The sequence below is a fragment of the Vulpes lagopus genome, chromosome 18, assembly GCF_018345385.1.
Source record: "Vulpes lagopus strain Blue_001 chromosome 18, ASM1834538v1, whole genome shotgun sequence".
Classification (NCBI taxonomy): domain Eukaryota; kingdom Metazoa; phylum Chordata; class Mammalia; order Carnivora; family Canidae; genus Vulpes; species Vulpes lagopus.
The window spans coordinates 16,457,809-16,474,831 of record NC_054841.1 but is presented as its reverse complement, the minus strand read 5'-3'; the positions used below and the strand labels follow the sequence as shown (position 1 = coordinate 16,474,831).

The 17,023-nt window shown below is 47.2% G+C and overlaps 2 protein-coding genes across 7 annotated transcripts in view; both read left to right on the top strand.

The window, feature by feature from the left end:
• IFT52 (intraflagellar transport 52) overlaps positions 1-3,057 on the top strand; it is a 38,669-nt gene extending 35,612 nt beyond the window's left edge. For all 5 annotated transcript variants that reach the window (XM_041732668.1, XM_041732667.1, XM_041732670.1 and 2 more), the window contains 2 exons: positions 965-1,110; positions 2,798-3,057. In XM_041732668.1, the coding sequence (XP_041588602.1) occupies positions 965-1,110; positions 2,798-2,845 (194 nt within the window). In that variant the 3' untranslated portion in view covers positions 2,846-3,057. The remainder of the gene's footprint in view (positions 1-964; positions 1,111-2,797) is intronic.
• A 9,255-nt stretch (positions 3,058-12,312) lies between these two features.
• The window catches only part of MYBL2 (MYB proto-oncogene like 2), a 36,904-nt gene continuing 32,193 nt past the window's right edge, over positions 12,313-17,023 (top strand). For both annotated transcript variants that reach the window (XM_041732195.1, XM_041732194.1), the window contains exons 1-2: positions 12,313-12,522; positions 15,946-16,039. In XM_041732195.1, the coding sequence (XP_041588129.1) occupies positions 12,503-12,522; positions 15,946-16,039 (114 nt within the window). In that variant the 5' untranslated portion in view covers positions 12,313-12,502. The remainder of the gene's footprint in view (positions 12,523-15,945; positions 16,040-17,023) is intronic.

The window sequence follows — 17,023 nt, the reverse complement described above, 5'->3', positions numbered from 1 at the left end:
TCCATGCAGGGAGCCCAATCTGGGACTCCATCCCGGCACTCCAGGATTACGCCCTCGGCCGAAGGCAGTACTAAGCCACTGAGCCACCCAGGCATCTCTCAAATAAATAAAAATAAATAAATAAATAAATAAGAAATAAATGAAATACAGTGTTAATAAATAAATCAAATACATCTGTTATAAGAAAGATACAGAGCATAAGCTTTGACTTGAGATGTCCATGATGTTAAATGATGAAAGCAACTTACAGAACTATTATAGTTTGATCCCATTGTTTACACATATGTAAATATGTAGGTGCACATGGCAGTAATTACCTTAGGTTGTATTGGTGGGGACAGAGTTAGAGCATGAGATTTGTAGCTATATGGTTTGAATATTTTAATAAAAACTTACATTTCTATCATAACCTTAAAAAATATACATCAGAAGAGGAAACAAAGAATTATAGTCTAGTATAAGAAGGGATGTAATGGCTATCCATCTTTGATATTGGGCTGCTGGGGATGGCTGCACAGAGATACGGTATGGATGGAAGTATGAGTGTTTTTTTTCTTTAATTTCCTTTTCTATAATATTGCTTTAATAAATGCTATTTAATACCCATATGCCCTTCTCCTAATGGTCCTTGCTGCATTCAGAAAAAATGGTAATTTGATTTCCTACTAGTTCTTCCTGTTCTTTGTAATGTAGAAATTCTGGATCTGGGAGTAGGAGAGCCAGAACCAGTCCAGCTTTATTTCAATTACAAGTGTCACATTTTTGTCCTAATTTATAAAAGCAGCACATCAGAGATCTCTTTAGTTTATTATTGTTTAAATCCTGTGGTCACATCACCCTAGGAAAAGGTGAGTGATCTTGAGAGGTATAGGAACCTGACAAAGGCATACCTAAACCACAGTGAGTCTGAACTGGGGGAAGGATGGGAAATAAAGGCTCATCTGATTGCCACCACTGTGCCTAGGTACTGAAGAAGATCTGGAATTCTATGTCAGAAAGTGTGGTGACATTCTTGGAGTAACCAGTAAACTACCAAAAGACCAACAAGATGCCAAACATATTCTTGAGCATATCTTCTTCCAAGTGGTGGAGTTCAAGAAATTGAACCAGGTAGAGTCTAGAAAGCCCACTGAAGTGGGAGCCCTTTCAGTGGTGGTATCTTTCCTAAACTGGACTTCTTAGGTTTTATGCCATCCATTCATTCTGCAAATACTCATTAAGTATCTATTAGGTAAACAAAACAGACAACAATCCCTGCACTTATAGAACTCATGTTCTAGCTGGAGGAACTAGACAGTAGACATAAATATGTAAGTAAATCATATAATATATAGTATAAGATGATGGCATTAAAAAGGTAGAGCAGGGATCAAGTGTGCTGAATGTGGCAGTTATTAAATAGGGAGGGTGGTTAGAGTAGGTCCCACTATAAAGTTGACATTGGAGCAAAACCTGAAAGTGTTGAGGGATTTCACCATGCCAATAGTTGGGAGACAAGTGTCCCACACAGAGGGAAGACCTGTGCAAAGACCCTCAGGCTGGGCTTTCCCTGCCTGACATGTTTGAGGCATAACAGTGATGTCAGTGTGGGTAGAGACCTGGGAAAAGTATAGAGAAGCTGGCCACAAGGTCAGCACCTTATGTCAGAAATCATCTTTCTGGATTGAGGACCAAGGACTTTAAAATTATGTCTGGTCTTCATTTGGTTTATTCAACCAGTTGGTAAATGGGCATTTATATACTACTGATGGGAGAATAAATTTGTCTCACTTTTCTGGTGATCTGTTTTATAATATTGTTCAAAAGCCCCGAAAATGTAGGTACCTTTGACATAGTAATTCTAATCCTTAGCATTTGTCTTAATAGTATAATCCTAAATGTGTATAGATTTACCAACCAGGATGCTCAGTGTAGTACTGTTTTATTTTTTTTTTTTTTTTTTATTTTTTTTTATTTTTTATTTTTAGTACTGTTTTAATAGAAGAAAAATCTTCATCAGTAGGGAACTGGTTAAGTACCTAGGGTGTAGCCATAACATTAAAAATGTTCAGAAGAATGTTTAAGGACTTGGGAAGAAGACATTCAGGATATAGTAAATGAGGTTGCAGGGGCAAAAGCTATAAAACAGTGTAAGGGTCCATTTTTCATATATATGTGTATGTACATTCATACCATATATGCCATTCAGTCATTCCACATACATACATACATGCTTAGGATTTTAGATGCTGAGTGGAAAGGTTAGATACTCTACTGGCAGGGGCTGGCTATGCTGGATACTCATGGTGCTAGATGTTGAGGGCATTGGAGTGAACAAGATGGATGCAGCCTTTGCTGTCTCTTTCTGAGCCACGTTCTGTAGGGGGGACAGGAATATTATAGGGGAGTTGCAGTGCTCGAGATAAAGTGCCATCAAGGGAACCCAGAAGGGAGTTGATGTAACTGCTGGGGCACTGAAATGTGGGATGGGGCTCAGGTACATTCTCAGTACTTACCTTACTGGCAAGGCAGAGACAGCCCCTCAGTCCAAGGTAAGAAGTCTTCTGCGGTCTTTGCATTGGTGCCTTCAACTGTATTTGCTCCCTACTCCTTGTGGTGGATGGTGGGCAGTAGTCAAAAGCCCTGTCCTTAGAGTGAAAACTTGGATCCTTCAGCTGGATCCAGCCTTCAAGCCAGAGATTACTTATGTGTTCCAATTAATGATGATTCAGAATCTTAATCACAGTGTAAAACACCAGAGTTCACATCTCATGCTTTGTACTGAAATACTAAAATTCTATCTTATTCTCTCATCCAGGAACATGACATTGATACAAGTGAACCAGCATTCCAGAACAATTTCTGAGAATCATGCCTCTTGAAGCATCTTCTGCCTAATTCTCTTTGTAAACTATTTTTGAATTGTTTTTCAAATCCTTACAAAATTGTCTATATACTCTTTACCCCAAGTTATAGGCCTGTGCATCTCCTGTAGTGACTACATAGGTATAACATGTCTAAAAAGATCCTTATGTAAGATATGTTCCATTTTTAAAATTAAATCTGACTGAACCTGTACTTTTATAATTTGAGTCTTGCATTGAAGTCTTTTCTTCAGACTCTAGTTCTGAATTTGAGTCTCCTTTATCAAAGGCATAAATGTCAAGCTTATGAATATTGTTGAGTTTTTGGACTAGCTCAGAAGGATGTAAAACAAACTTAACCCAGTCTGTTTGCCCATGTGCCTAATGAAAAAGGTAAAATAGTAGATCAATACCTTCCTTACATGGATGACTTACCTCTTCATCTCCCAGCTGTCCACAGGACACAACCATTTGGAGGCTGTCGGCTCTACCCACACTTTGTCACCCTCCTCTGAGCTCCTGAAGCACTGAATTCTGTCATCATTTTGGGTTATAATGTGATCATCTGTCCAAGGACAATGGGAGACTGACTGTACCTGCTTGAATGTGGGGCAGCTGAGGTGGATATGTATAGCAGTCTACTGGATATATTGGGAATCAGCGTTGGGGAACCCTGAAAGCCAGATAGAAGATTGCAGAACTACTGCCAGTGTGTAAGGGATGCAGTGCAGTGGAAACAGCTTAGCTTGTGGGTTCTATAAAGATGGGAACTATGGAAGGAAGGCCATGAGAGGGTGTGATATAACCTCAAGAGGAAGTAATGAGGATGTGAACTAAAGTGCTGTTGTAGGAGAGGTGGCATTTAAAAATTTTTTTTTCAAAATTTATTAGGGAGAGGGAGAGAAAAAATCCTAAGCAGACTTTGAACTGAGCACGAGCCTGACTGGAGCTCACAATCCTGAGATCATGACCTGCTGAAATCAAGTCAGACACCGGAGTCACCCAGGTGCCTGGAAAGGTGGCATTCTGATAGATTTGGTACAATGATTGAGGGTCAGATAGGCAAGATTTTGAGCCTAATATCCTGGGAAGCAATAGAGCTACTGGAAGATGGGGAGTCTGAAGGGCGAGCTGTTTTGGAGCATACAAGGTCCGGTTGAGATGATGGCCATCATACCAGTGGAAATAACCAGTAAATAGAAATTTCTGAGGTTTAGAAGAGAGATCCAGTCTCAAGATCTTAGTTCATATGCAGTTGATAATTGAAGTCATGAGAATAGTCTATCAAGGAATTAATACTTTTATAAATTTAAAAATCGGGGATCCCTGGGTGGCTCAGCGGTTTAGCTCCTGCCTTTGGCCCAGGGTGCGATCCTGGAGTCCTGGGATCGAGTCCCACATCGGGCTCCCGGCATGGAGCCTGCTTCTCCCTCCTCCTGTGTCTCTGCCTCTCTCTCTCTATGTCTATCATAAATAAATAAATAAATCTTTAAAAAAAAAAAAGAAATTTAAAAATCTTGGGAAAAAAGGCTCACATCCTGAATTTCAAATGATTTATTCATGTGAAAGCTTTGTTCACAGGCTTCCATTCTCTCACACACTCAAGCCCTAGTGTAGGGCTTATTCAAAGTAGCCAAGGCAGGGGATCCCAAGGTGGCTCGGTGGTTTAGCGCCTGCCTTTGGCCCAGGGTGCGATCCTGGAGTCCTGGGATTGAGTCCCGCGTCGGGCTCCCAGCATGGAGCCTGCTTCTCCCTCTGCCTGTGTCTCTGCCTGTGTCTCTGCCTCTCTCTCTATCATGAATTAAAAAAAAAAAAAAAAAAAATCAAAGTAGCCAAGCCAGAGCCATCTTGGGGGAAGGGGGAAACCACTTTGTTCAGAGGACAGAATTTGAAGGCCTGCTGAAAGAAGACCAGTTATAGAACAACAGGAGTGTTGTGACAATGTATTTGGAATACATTCCAAAATGTATACTCAACAATTATCTTCCAGCCCATATCCTTTTCTCTTAAACTGTGGGTTTGATGCTCCTGCTCTTGAGAGGTAAGGTCTATGTTCCTTCCCTCTGAATTTGGCACTGTAGTGGAAATGACACTATGTGACGTCTGAAGCTAGTTCATAGAAGGTTATATAGCTTTTGCCTGGTTCTCTTGGGACACTCACCTTTAGAGCCACAAGCCAACAACGCAAGAAGTCTGAGGCCACTTGGACAGACTGTGATAGGCCATGTTTAGGTGTTCTGGCTAACAGCTAGAGGTCCCAACTTACACAAGCATCACCTGCTAAACATGTGAATGAAGACGCTTCCAAATGCTTCTTGTCCCCAGCAAGTCACTCCTAGCCTTTAAGTTGTCCCAGCTGAGGCCCCAGACATCATGGAGCAGTTAAGCTGTCCCTGCACCTTTCTTAATCCCTGACCCACAGAATGCACAAACATAATGAATTTTAAGCCACTAATTTGGAAGAGTTATGCAGCAGTAGATGACTAAAACACATACCTGCAATTTTAGAAAGAACCTTTTTTTTTTTAAGATATCTTTATTTATTCATGAGAGACAGCAAGAGAAGCAGAGACATAGGCTGAGGGAGAATCAGGCTCCCTGCAAGGAGCCTGATGTGGGACTTGATGCCAGGACCCCGGGATCATGCCCTGGGCCAAAGGCAGACACTCAACTGCTGAGGCACCCAGGCGACCCTAAAAAAGAACTTTTTGGATCTGAATCTAATCCAACTTCATTTCCCGAAAGGGACAGAGGCCCAGAGAGACCTAGGAGCAGAGGAATACTGACGGCCTACCTACTAACCTGGAGCTATTCCCATTAAACTGACGGGAGAAAGTGCTTTGAAAGGGGGCAAAGCCTGTCATGCCATGGATCATGTGGCTTTTTCCCTTTATCTATGGATGACTTATGGCAAGGATGCAGGTTTTTCCCCGATTTCTTACGGAAAATTTGAAACGTTAAAAAAATTAACATATTACCATACATGCTTTATATGTGTGTATAGTTTACTGAATACTTCAGTGTTAAATTTCAGACATTACATACTTTCTTATATACCTTATCATACCATTATATTATAGAACTATAATATAGCATTATTCCACCTTATTCATAATATAAGATAATGCTTATTCAGACGTTCCCTAATTGTCCCCAAAATGTGTTTTATAGATGTTTTTTCAAGTCAGAAGCCAGTGATAGTTCTCACATTGGACTTGTCTTTTTTTCAGGCTCTTTTTAATTTTTTTTAAAGATTTTATTTAAAAAAAATAAAGATTCTATTTATTCATGAAAGACACACACACACAGAGGCAGAGACACAGGCAGAGGGAGAAGCAGGCTCCATGCAGGGAGCCTGACGTGGGACTCCATCCTGGGACTCCAGGATCACGCCCTGGGCTGAAGGCAGGTGCTAAACCCCTGAGCCATGCAGGGATCCCTTTTTTTAGTCTCTTTAAATCCCAGTCTCCCTGTGTTTTTTCCTTTCTTCTTCTTCTTTTTTTTTAATGACTTTTTTTTGACAACTAAATTAGGTGTCCCACATTCTGGATATTTTGATGATTTTATTATGGTGTCTATTATCCCATTATCTTCTTTCCTTCAAATGCAAAGTTAGGTTTAAAGGCTTGATTAGCTTTGAATTAGACATTTTTGGCAAGAATATCTTCTAGCTGATGCTGTGTATGTTAGACTGGTCCTCTATTAATGCAATTAAGTTCAATAGACTGGTTAAGGTAGTGAGCAGGGGTGTTTTTAAATTCAAACATGAAAAGTTAACAGACTTGAACAAGTATTTCAACTTCACTCTTAAAACACACACAGACACACACACTCAGAAAGTGATGGTTATCAGTCCTTGCTGGTAACAGCGTAAAAACAACTGCTGGAGGTTTTATTTGTTGAACTCCAATAGGTCTCTGATCAGAGAAACAGGAGTGTCCACGCGAAGGGGAGATGATACACGGAGGAAGCGGAGACAGTGTTGTTGGGAACGAGGGTCTCTGCTCTCCCCAAGACCAAGAAGGAGAATTTGTGGTTCTTATGATTCACACATCTACGATGTGGCTTTTGCTAAACCATTTGTTTATAAAACCAAATATGAGAGGTTTTACTCAAACTCAGTGCCCTAATGAAATTTTAAAAATTAAGTAAAAACCCAAGCAGTGCCTAGGCACGGAACCGAGGGATGTTGAAAAGAATCCGCCCTCTTCGGCCACTCAGTTCCCCTTTCTAAGACCGATGTCACCAATTTCTCCCCCAGGCTTCAACAGAAAATATCTTCAAAAAGAGTAACAAATCTTGCTAATACCAGGTTTGCCACGCAGCCCACCGCCTTTATCTATCCTGGCGCCCTGCTCCCGCAGCTCACGAGGTAATCGGGGAGCGAAAGGAACTTGGGAGGCGCAAATGGTTACAAGCCGCGCGAAGGGATCCCGCAGCGTCGGGGGCCTGACGGCGTGGCCGTCGTCCTCGGGGAGTCAGGCCGCCGGGCCGGGCCGGGCCGACCCCCACCTGCCCTGCTCCCTCTCCGGCCCTGGCCTCTCCCTTCACCCGTCCTCCGCACGACCCGAAACGGCAGGCGTCGGGGGAAGCCTCCCGGCGATAACACCCCCGACTGCGCGGCGCCGGCGGGACCGCGCGCGACGTACGAGCGCGGGGCAAGGCAGCCGGGCTCCAGGCCTCCGAGCGCAGGCGCCCCTGGTGACGTCAGGCGGCGCGACTCCCGCCATGCTCCGCGCGGCGCGGGGGACGGGGCGCTCGCGGGGTGGTCCGTCGGCCTCGCTCTCCCGGCGGCCCGGACTGCCCCGAGGGCTCCTGAGGCCGGCCGCGTCCCTCGCTCCGGTTCACAGCGGCGGCCACGGACTGCCAGCTGCACTCCAAAGCCTGATCTTTCCTCCGTCTTCACAGAAGAGGGTGGTAATGGCGCCGCACGCCCTGCGCGGCCGCGGGGCCTGGCCGGGCTGGGGAGGTGGTTTCCACCGCCGCGGGACAAGGTTTCGGCGTCCCTGCGAGTCGTCCCCGGCTCGGTTCCCGGACAAGTGGCCGCACTGCCAAAGAAGGCTAAGCTCGTGAAAGCTGATGCCCTGAAGGCCCGGGGCGGAGGTCAGGGTGTGGACTGGACGCGGCGCAGGCGAAGCAGCCCAGGTCTCTGGCGCTCATCCCCGAGGCTCCTCCCCTTACAGGAACGCAGGAAACTTGCATTAGGTGGTTCCTAACCGTACGGGAGAGCTTGGTCCTGGTCTCGGGGAGTCGAAGCGTGAATGTCGTGCACGCAGGAGACTGTAAAGCGGTATTTATTAAGCAAAGATGCAGAGAAAGCTCAGGTGAGAGGGGCCCCGACAGGGTTGCCACTGAGGGCTTGTAGGGTTGGTCTTTTATTGAAAGCCCGCCAGGGAGCCCAGATCCTTTTTAAAAAAATTAATTAATTTAAAAAGATATTTTGTTTTATTTATTCATGAGACACGGAGAGAGAGGCAGAGACATAGGCCGAGGGAGAAGCCCGCCCCACGCAGGGAGCCTGACGCGGGACTCCATCCCAGGACCCCGGGATCACGCCCTGGGCTGAAGGCAGGAGCTCCACCTCTGAGCCACCCGGGCTCCCCCAAATCCTTTCAATATTAATCTATTGATACCGTCATTAAGTAAGGACCCGTGATAACATCTTTAATGGGCTTACTTCCTTTCTCGGGTCCAGTAATTCCTTGTTAGTCACAAGGAACTGTTTGTTACAACAACAGCCCACCTCTGGCACCTGGGACCGGATGGTCTGGTTTATTTATCTCTGGTTTACTTTCATCTCCACATTTTCGGGATTTTTGTGAGCCTAGTTCCATGGCCCCCTGCCTAGCCTCATTTGTCCCTAACTCCCTAAGAGACCGAATTCTGGACCCATGTAGTTGCATAAAGGAGGACACAGCAGGGGCTGGCATGATCTGGACAAACCCAGGCAGATCATGTTTAGTTGGTTCCCCTCTTTTCTGGTCAGTAACCCCATACCCCTCCCTGTGATCAAAGAGGGACCTTTAGAATATTACAAATAGAACATTATCATTCATTCCCCCATAATTCCTCTTGTCCCTTTGTAATCCTTTCTCTGCAACCCATTTTTTGCTTTAATTGGTTCTGTTCTGCAATTTCTACAGTTGTATGTAAATGACATCATATGGTATCTACTCGGACATAATTATTTTGGGATTCATATTGTATCAGCAATTGCTTTTTATTGTTTGGTAGTATTCCACTGTATGGATATATTTATTTTATAATTATCATTTGTTTATTCGGTCATCTGTTGATGGACATTTGGGTTGTTTCCATTTTGGGCCTATTACAAATAAAACTATGAAAAACTCGTGTGAACATATGTGCTCATTTTTCTTGGCTCCGTGTGACTGGATGGTTTTGATTTTCATTTCCCTGATGACATGGTATTGAGCATCTTTTTATGTGTTGCCCCTGGATATATTTTGGAGGTAGAGTTTTGAGGGTAGAGCTGATACGATTTGCAGAAAGATCAGGTAAGTGATGTGAGAGAAGACTCAAAAATGACTGCAACTCTGGCCAATCCCTGAGGACTTAATATTTCTTCTTCCTAGCATGCACTGGCTGTTCCCTCTGCCTGAAGTGTTATTCCCCTTATTGGCTACCTTGCAAATTCCCAAATCACCAAAGTCTGAATAACCTTTATGGTGGGCATCCACAGTGTGCAGTTTATCTTTACCTTTATAGATTTAATTTTATGTTCACTCATTTCCCTATTAGCTGATGAGCTTTTGGAGAGTTTTTGTCCATACAACTCCTCTACCTATCAAGTAGTTCATGTGGAGAAGGGTGGAGGTTTCCTTCTGGGGTTGTGTTTCATAGCCTGGGGACAAGAAGACAGCAGTCGTCACTGCCTTAAGGCAGGCCTGCTCAGGCCACCCAATTAAACTCTTTAAATATCCTGCTGGCTGTTGAGCTGGCCCCGGATTAGGACACCCAAGGTCATTCTCTTCCTTTGTGTCCCTTACAAATTTTAAATCCTCCCAGTAGGATGACTTAAGGCTGGGGCACTGGGTAGTCTAGAATAACAAGGATGGGGTCTTTATTCTTTTCAAAGTAGTTTCCTCTTAAGACAGGGGCCCCTTGTCCCTGCCTTTCTTCTGAGTAGCCTTCATTATTAACGTAACACAACTAAAACTAAAGTAGTACTTCCTATGGGCTAGGAATTATTCTCAATGGTTTACACATTTATTTAATCGTACAACCACCCTAGTAGGTGGGTGTAGTGATTAAGAGCATAGGCTCTCGGACGCCTGGGTGGCTCAGTTGGTTAAGCTCTGCCTTTGGCTCAGGTCATGATCCCAGGATTCTGGGATGGAGCCCTGTCAGCAACTCTGCTCAGTGGGGAGTCTGCTTCTCTCTCTGCCCCTCTCCCTCTGCTATTCGCTCCCTGCTTGTACTCACTTCCTCTCTCTTTCTCTTAAAATAAATATAAAATCTCTAAAAAATACAGACTAGGGGTGCCTGCCTGGGTGGCTCGTTGGTTGAGCATCTGCCTTTGGCTCCAGTGGTAATCCCGGGGTCCTGGGATTAAGTCCCACATTGGGCTCCCCAGAGGGAGCCTGCTTCTCCCTCTGCCTATGTCAATGCCTCTCTCTGTGTCTCTCGTGAATAAATAAATAAAGTTTAAAAAACCTAAAAGGTACAGACTCAAACTAGGTAGCCTAGGCTCAGGTTTGAATCCCTGCTTTGCCATTTGCCTGGAGTAGTATGGGTAAGGGGAAGGGAGAGAGCTGGTCTCTCATTATCACCATTCGCCAAAAGAGGATTATATTAATAGTACCTCACAGTGTTGTGATGAGGAGTAAATGAATTAAAATGATTTTATGAAGCCTACAGAGGGCAGCCCTGGTGGCGCAGCAGTTTAGCACCACCTGCAGCCCGGGGTGTGATCCTGGAAATCTGGGATCGAGTCCTGCATCTGGTTTCCTGCATGGAGCCTGCTTCTCCCTCTGCCTGTGTCTCTGCCTCTCTCTCTCTGTGTGTGTCTCAATAAATAAATAAAATCTTTAAAAAAAAAAAGCCTACAGAATAGTGGCTGGCGCATAATAAAAGCTAAGTTTTTGATAAATCATCTTCTAGTTTTTACCTATGAGAAGACAGGCATAGAGAGGTAATTTACCTAAGATCACACAACTAGTAAATGATGGGGCTGGGAATCATAACCCCAGGAAGTCAGGCTTCAGAGCCTGCACTCTTATTAAATATCACGCTCTAGCAATGAAGAAGGGATGTCCACATGAATTACTTTATGAAGGAAGTGGGTGGGGGGAAGGCCTGAATTAACTGATGTGGAAGTTTCTGGCAGTTAAGATGTCAGTGTTCCTTTTGCTGTGGTAAATGGAAATTTGCAGCAGAGGGCTAGTCTGTCCCCAGGTGATCAGGAAGGTGGCCGCCTCCTCAGATTTCAGGAAGGGGTATCTAAGATCCAAGCAGGGACTAAGAGGCTGGGATTCAACCACACTTCCCCAGGCACCTGTCTGGCAGTTCATTTACTTTCCTTTCAGCAGTCCTCCCTAGGGGGGCCTCCTGTGACATGACTCTTGGGAGGTACTTGGCAAATGGAAACTTAAAATGGAAAATCCTTGCTAGGCCTCTAGGAGTTTAAACACGTGGACCTCAGCGTGCCCATAGTTCAGAGAGGAAAACAGCAGTCCAGGAGCAGCAGATCAGCAGATTGAGCAAATCAAGTCGTGGCCAGGGAGATTGGAATTCGGTGGGAGCGGTTGGGAAGCTTTCCGGGCCAGGTAATGGCCCACGCAAAGACAAGGAGACTAGGGGAGGGGGTGGGGGTGGGGGTGGGGGTGGTGGTGGATCTGCTGAATCCTATAAACCCGATTATGGAGTATTTTACCCTGAGGGAGAAAAAGGTTTTAAGTTCTGGAGAGGAAAGACCGATTTGCATTTTAGGAAGCTCACTGGGGCTGCCTGCCGGGGGTTGAGCCGTAGAATTCGAGTCCGGAGAGGAAGCAGGGAGACACAGCTCTGGTCTATAGGGTAGGGGCCCAGTTTAGGGTGTGGGCTGTAGGGACGGAGGAGCGGCTTGGAGCGGCGTGGGGGCTTTTGCATGCACAGGCGGTTTCCCCGGCCTGAGTCTCCCGTCCCTGAGTCTCACTCTTTCCTCCGTTTTTGCTGGGTGGGCAACTCCTGGGCCGCCCGGACCCACACTTGGCTGGCCTGGGTCGGGCTCAGTCAAATGGCGGGCGGCTCAACTCGGTAAGTCCCCGAACCAGTCGCAGCCACCGCGGCTTCAGGATTCCGGGCCACCGCCGCTCCCGCCTGTCCCCAGGCCCCGCCCCCAGCCCGCAGGCTCCGCCCCCGCCCGCAGGCCCCGCCCCGCGCGGCCCGCAAGCCCCGCCCCCGCGCACGTCCGCCCGCCCGCGCGCCAGGCCCGGGCGGCGCCGTCGCGCTTGGCGGGAGATAGAAAAGTGCTTCTGTGCGCGCCGGCGGCCGCCAAGTGCCTGCGAGCAGCGGCGGGACCTGTGGCTACGCTGACGCCTCCCGGCGCGGCCCCGGGGCCCGGAGCGGCCCGAACAGCTGCACCCTGACCCCGGCCCGGCTCCCGCTCCGGGCTCGGCCGGCGGGCGGGCGAGCGCGGCGCGGCCCGGGCCGGGGGGATGTCTCGGCGGACGCGCGGGTGAGCGGCGCCGGGCGGCCGAGGGCTTCCCCATCCCCCTCCACCCCGACCTCTGCCCCCCCCGTTGCCGCGGCCCCCCGGGCGGGGCGGGCCTTCCGCGGGCTTTGCCGAGTCCGGGGTCGCCGAGGCAGGGTGCGCGCGCGAAGCCGGGGGGCTCTTGGGGGCCCTCGCTTCGCTCCCCGGGCTTGCTTGGGCCTCGGAGCCGGGGCGGGCGGGTCTCCTGGGACCGGGGCCAAGCCCTGCATGATGTCATTTTGTCTCCCGCCTAATTGCGGGGTGGGGGTGGGACGGCGGTGTCAGCTGCTAGGGCCTTTACCGAGGAGGGAGGCGACCCCTGGAGAGGGAAAGTGATTCTTCCTCCAAGCCGCAGCGAGGGAGAAGCCAAAGCCTGGAGGACTTTTAGGTCACACTTACTTGGGTTCCTTTTTGGCGGTGGGCGTTTCTCCTCAAACATTGCGGGAAGTACAGAGCACCCCAAACCTTCTCGGCCTGAGGGGGAGGAGAGTCTTTTGTGTGCCCCACCCCCACCCCCCACCCCCCACCAGGGTGCCGGCCCCAGCTTGGTTTAGTTGCAGAGACCTGTCTTCCTGTTCTATCTACATGAGGAGTTGGGGGCTGTTGAAGGTGAGGGGAAGAGAGCCAGAGGCCTATCGAGACTGCCCTGGGGCCGAGGCAGGAACTGCAGTCTCCATTTTACTTACTCCTCTGGAGAGCAAGTGGCAGAGTGGAGCCTGGAACCTGGTCTGTGGGTCCCAGGCCTCTGTCTTACAGCCTGCCTTACCCCTGTGTGCCTGGGGCCTGACCCCTGGGAGGCAGAGGACAAAGGGGGCCTGCCTACCCTGTTCCCTCCCTGGATGGGTGCCGCCCAGGTAACCTAACGCCCCCTTCCCACCGTGTCCCCCTTCCCAGGGGGAGCGTGTAGACTTACACTCTGGCTGCTGGCCTTGCCCACAGTTCCTCTCCGCAAAGAAGCCTCTGATCCCTGGGCAGTGGTCAGGGTGCCTGGCACAGGGTCTGTCTTCCTCAGGCCACCATCTCCCAGGGCAGCTCTCATTCCCGGGAGTTTTCTGGTCAGGCACTTAGTGAACCCTGTTCTGATTGTGGTGCAGGAAATGTTATTACAGGGAATGACAAGTCCCAGAGAACCCCCAGATCCTCTGCCACTTTCCTCCTGGGGCTCCATGGCTCCATGTGAGAGATGGTCTCTGTGCGCTGGCACCCCACAGCCCTCAGCACCCCACAGCCCTCAGCTCACTTCTCGGCCACTGTCTGTAACACTCTCGCGTCTGCACCAGCACCCCACTTCCCGCTCCGCTTCTGACTCACCCGGCCTGGAGCAGAGCCCAGAACATGGAAGGGCATAGAAAGGGTGTGTTGGACCTCAGGGTAGTTGCCACCACTGACTTGGCCTCTGCTTTCTCAGCTGGGATTACAGGGTGAGGGTTGGAGGTGCAGGTCTGGTGGGTGCCTGGCTTTGTGGACTTGGCAGGTGGCATAACCTCCGTTAGCCTCAGTGTCCACATCTGTTAAAGTGGAGAATGGGGATGCGTGTGAAGTAGATGGTTAGCTCCATGCTGATAGCAGTGTATTTTGTATACCGTGTATCTCACAGAATTCTCCCAGCTGAGTTGCTTGTCCCCATTACAGTATTGGAGCACCAGAGTGTTCACACAGACACCGTTTCATCCTTGAAGGAACATTTACTGACCTTCTATTGGAGCTGGGTGCCGGAGAACCAAAGATGGTTTCTGTCACAAAGAAGTCTGGGGGCAGGTGATTTTTAAAGCCAGCTTCATGGGCGCCTGGTGGCTCAGTCGGTTAAAGCATCTGCCTTTGGCCCAGGTCATGATCCCAGGATCCTGAGATCAAGCCCTGTGTCCAGCTTCCTGCTCAGTGGAGAGCCTGCTTCTCCCTCTCCCTCTGTCCCCCCTCCCCAGCTCATGCTCACTCTGGTCTATCTCAAAGAACTACAGCTAGCTTCTTTCTGTTTATTATAGAGCTTGTACCTCCTACTTTGTGATGGTGGAGGACGGCATGAATGGGATCAGGGATGACAGAAAAAGACTGAATTCTGTCTCCTTCTGTGACCTATATATTGCTGAGTTTAGACACTGTCCATCCCTTCCTTTTCTACTTCTAAAAGATTTACTTTCTTTTTTTAAAATTTATTTATTCATGAGAGACAGAGAAAGAGAGGCAGAGACACAGGCAGAGGGAGAAGCAGGCTCCATGCAGGGAGCCCGGAGGTGGGACACGATCCCTAGACTCCAGGACTACACCCGGGGCTGAAGGCAGATGCTAAACCACTGAGTCAGCCAGGGATCCCGAAGATTTACTTTAATTAGCATTTCTTATCAACCAATAGGCAGCAGCATTGTATGTTTATTCGGTAATTTGAATGGTAATTTGAATATTCGGTCATTTCCTGAGCCAACATTTCTTAAGGCCTTTGGGGCAATCCCCCAAAGCCCTGCGGATGTGGAGGTGGAGCTGACCTCTGTCCCTGTTTAGGAGACAAGCACTTGCTGCATTAGGGCCTTTATTCCTAGAGACAGGAGGATTTCCAAGGTGTAGGAGTACAGGAGTGACCAGAGGAAGATGCTAAACTTTGGAGTAGGGGAAAGGAAGAGAGACATGAAAGGAAGTCCTTGTCCTTTTGGAACAAGGCTTGTGCTTTGCCTTGTGCTTGTTTGGAGATGGCTTTTCCCACTTACAGACACCTGACTTAGGAATGTATCTGACAGGTTACCTGAGGCATTCTCAGCTTCCTCCTGAGCACCTGACATTCCTGGAGGGGGGGTGTGTGATTTCCATTTTTGTAATCATTAAATAAACCTGATAAAAGATTTTGGAGGAACTTGAAAAATTGCCTGTTAGAAAGTAGCATCCAGAAGTCAAAGCTGCTTGTATTTTGATTTTTCTCTCCTTAAACCATGCCTGTATGTAGGCAAAGATTGGAAAATGGACATAGTTACCGAGGTTATATATTTAAAATGTTATTCCCAGAAAACTAATATTTCTTGGAATCCTGATGCTTGAGGATTGTATATATCATCAGATTTAATCCTTAAAATATCCATAAAACTTAAAAAGTTCTGCTCTTGAAAATATTAAATGGGTGTGTGGTTTTGAATATCATAATATTCTTGGTGAAATCTTAACTTTTTATCTTACAGCTTTGAAATTATTAGGGTGTTTGTGAAAATAAAAGGATTAAAAAACTAAGTATAGCCCGTAACCCTAATTCATTAAAGAATTTAAAAAAGAGGAGGGTGGGCATATCAAAAGTAGAAAATAAAAGGCTGTCTCCCGCAAGCCTTTCCCTAAAGATCACTGGCCACTGCCCACATGCTGTCCAACCATCACGTAGCACTGTGTGAAGACACATGGCCTTGACCCTTACTTAGCTTGCTCTCCCTACAGTGAGGAGCTGGATGAGCTGCACTACCAGGACACAGATTCAGATGTGCCAGAGCAGAGGGACAGCAAGTGCAAGGTCAAATGGACCCACGAGGAGGTGAGTGACACAGAGACATCTTGGGGGAAGGGGGGTTGATGGCAGTTGAGGGGCTTGTCAGAGAACTGAGCCTGGGGTGTGTCTGATGCCCTGATGGGTGTGATGAAGAGGAAGAGCCAGCGAAAGAGGTGGATGGGTCCTCTGTTTTCCCCAATGCCTCAGAGCATTTTCGGGGATACTCCATATTGAGGACTCTTGGAAGTTGGTGTATTCTACATCATGGGCATTAATTGTGCTTCTTGTCCTTTAACTGCTAGGGTGCTTAGCCTAACTTGCCGCCTCCTCTTTATTATTATTATTTTGTTATATTTATATATAGAGAGAGCGTGTATGTGGAAGAGGGAGAGGGAGAAAGAATCTCAAACAGGCCTCAGTCCCAATGCCGGGCTCCATCTCAGACTCAGATCATGACCTAAGCTGAAATCGAGAGTTGGTTGCTTAACCGACTGAGCTACTGAGGCGCCCCTTCCCTTCTGTTTATTATAATTAAAAAAAATTAATTGTGTCTTGAGACATCAAGCTCTGAATTTCCTTTATATTGTTTAATCAGCTTCATGGAAGTATAATTTATGTACAGTCAAATGTACCAATTTAAAGTGAACAGTTGGAAGCACCACCTTGATTATCCCAGAAAGTTCCTTGTGGTTCATCTTCCCTGGCTTTGGGCAATTGCTGATGCCTCTTTGTCTTGTCTGTTCTTGAATGTCCTGTAATTGAAATCCTGCCACTGTGCTCTTTTCTATCTGGCTTCTTTAGCTTAATGAAATAGTTGCTTGATTCAGCAATCTGTTCATTTTTACTGCTGAATAGCATTCAGCATGTATATGTATGTTGTACCCATGTATATGGGTATACAACAATATATTTCACTTGGGCATTTGGGCTGGTTTCAGGTTTTTTTTTTTTTTTTTTAAGATTTTTAAATTTATTTATTCATTAGAGAGAAAGAGAGGCAGAGACACAGACAGAGGGAGAAGCAGGCTC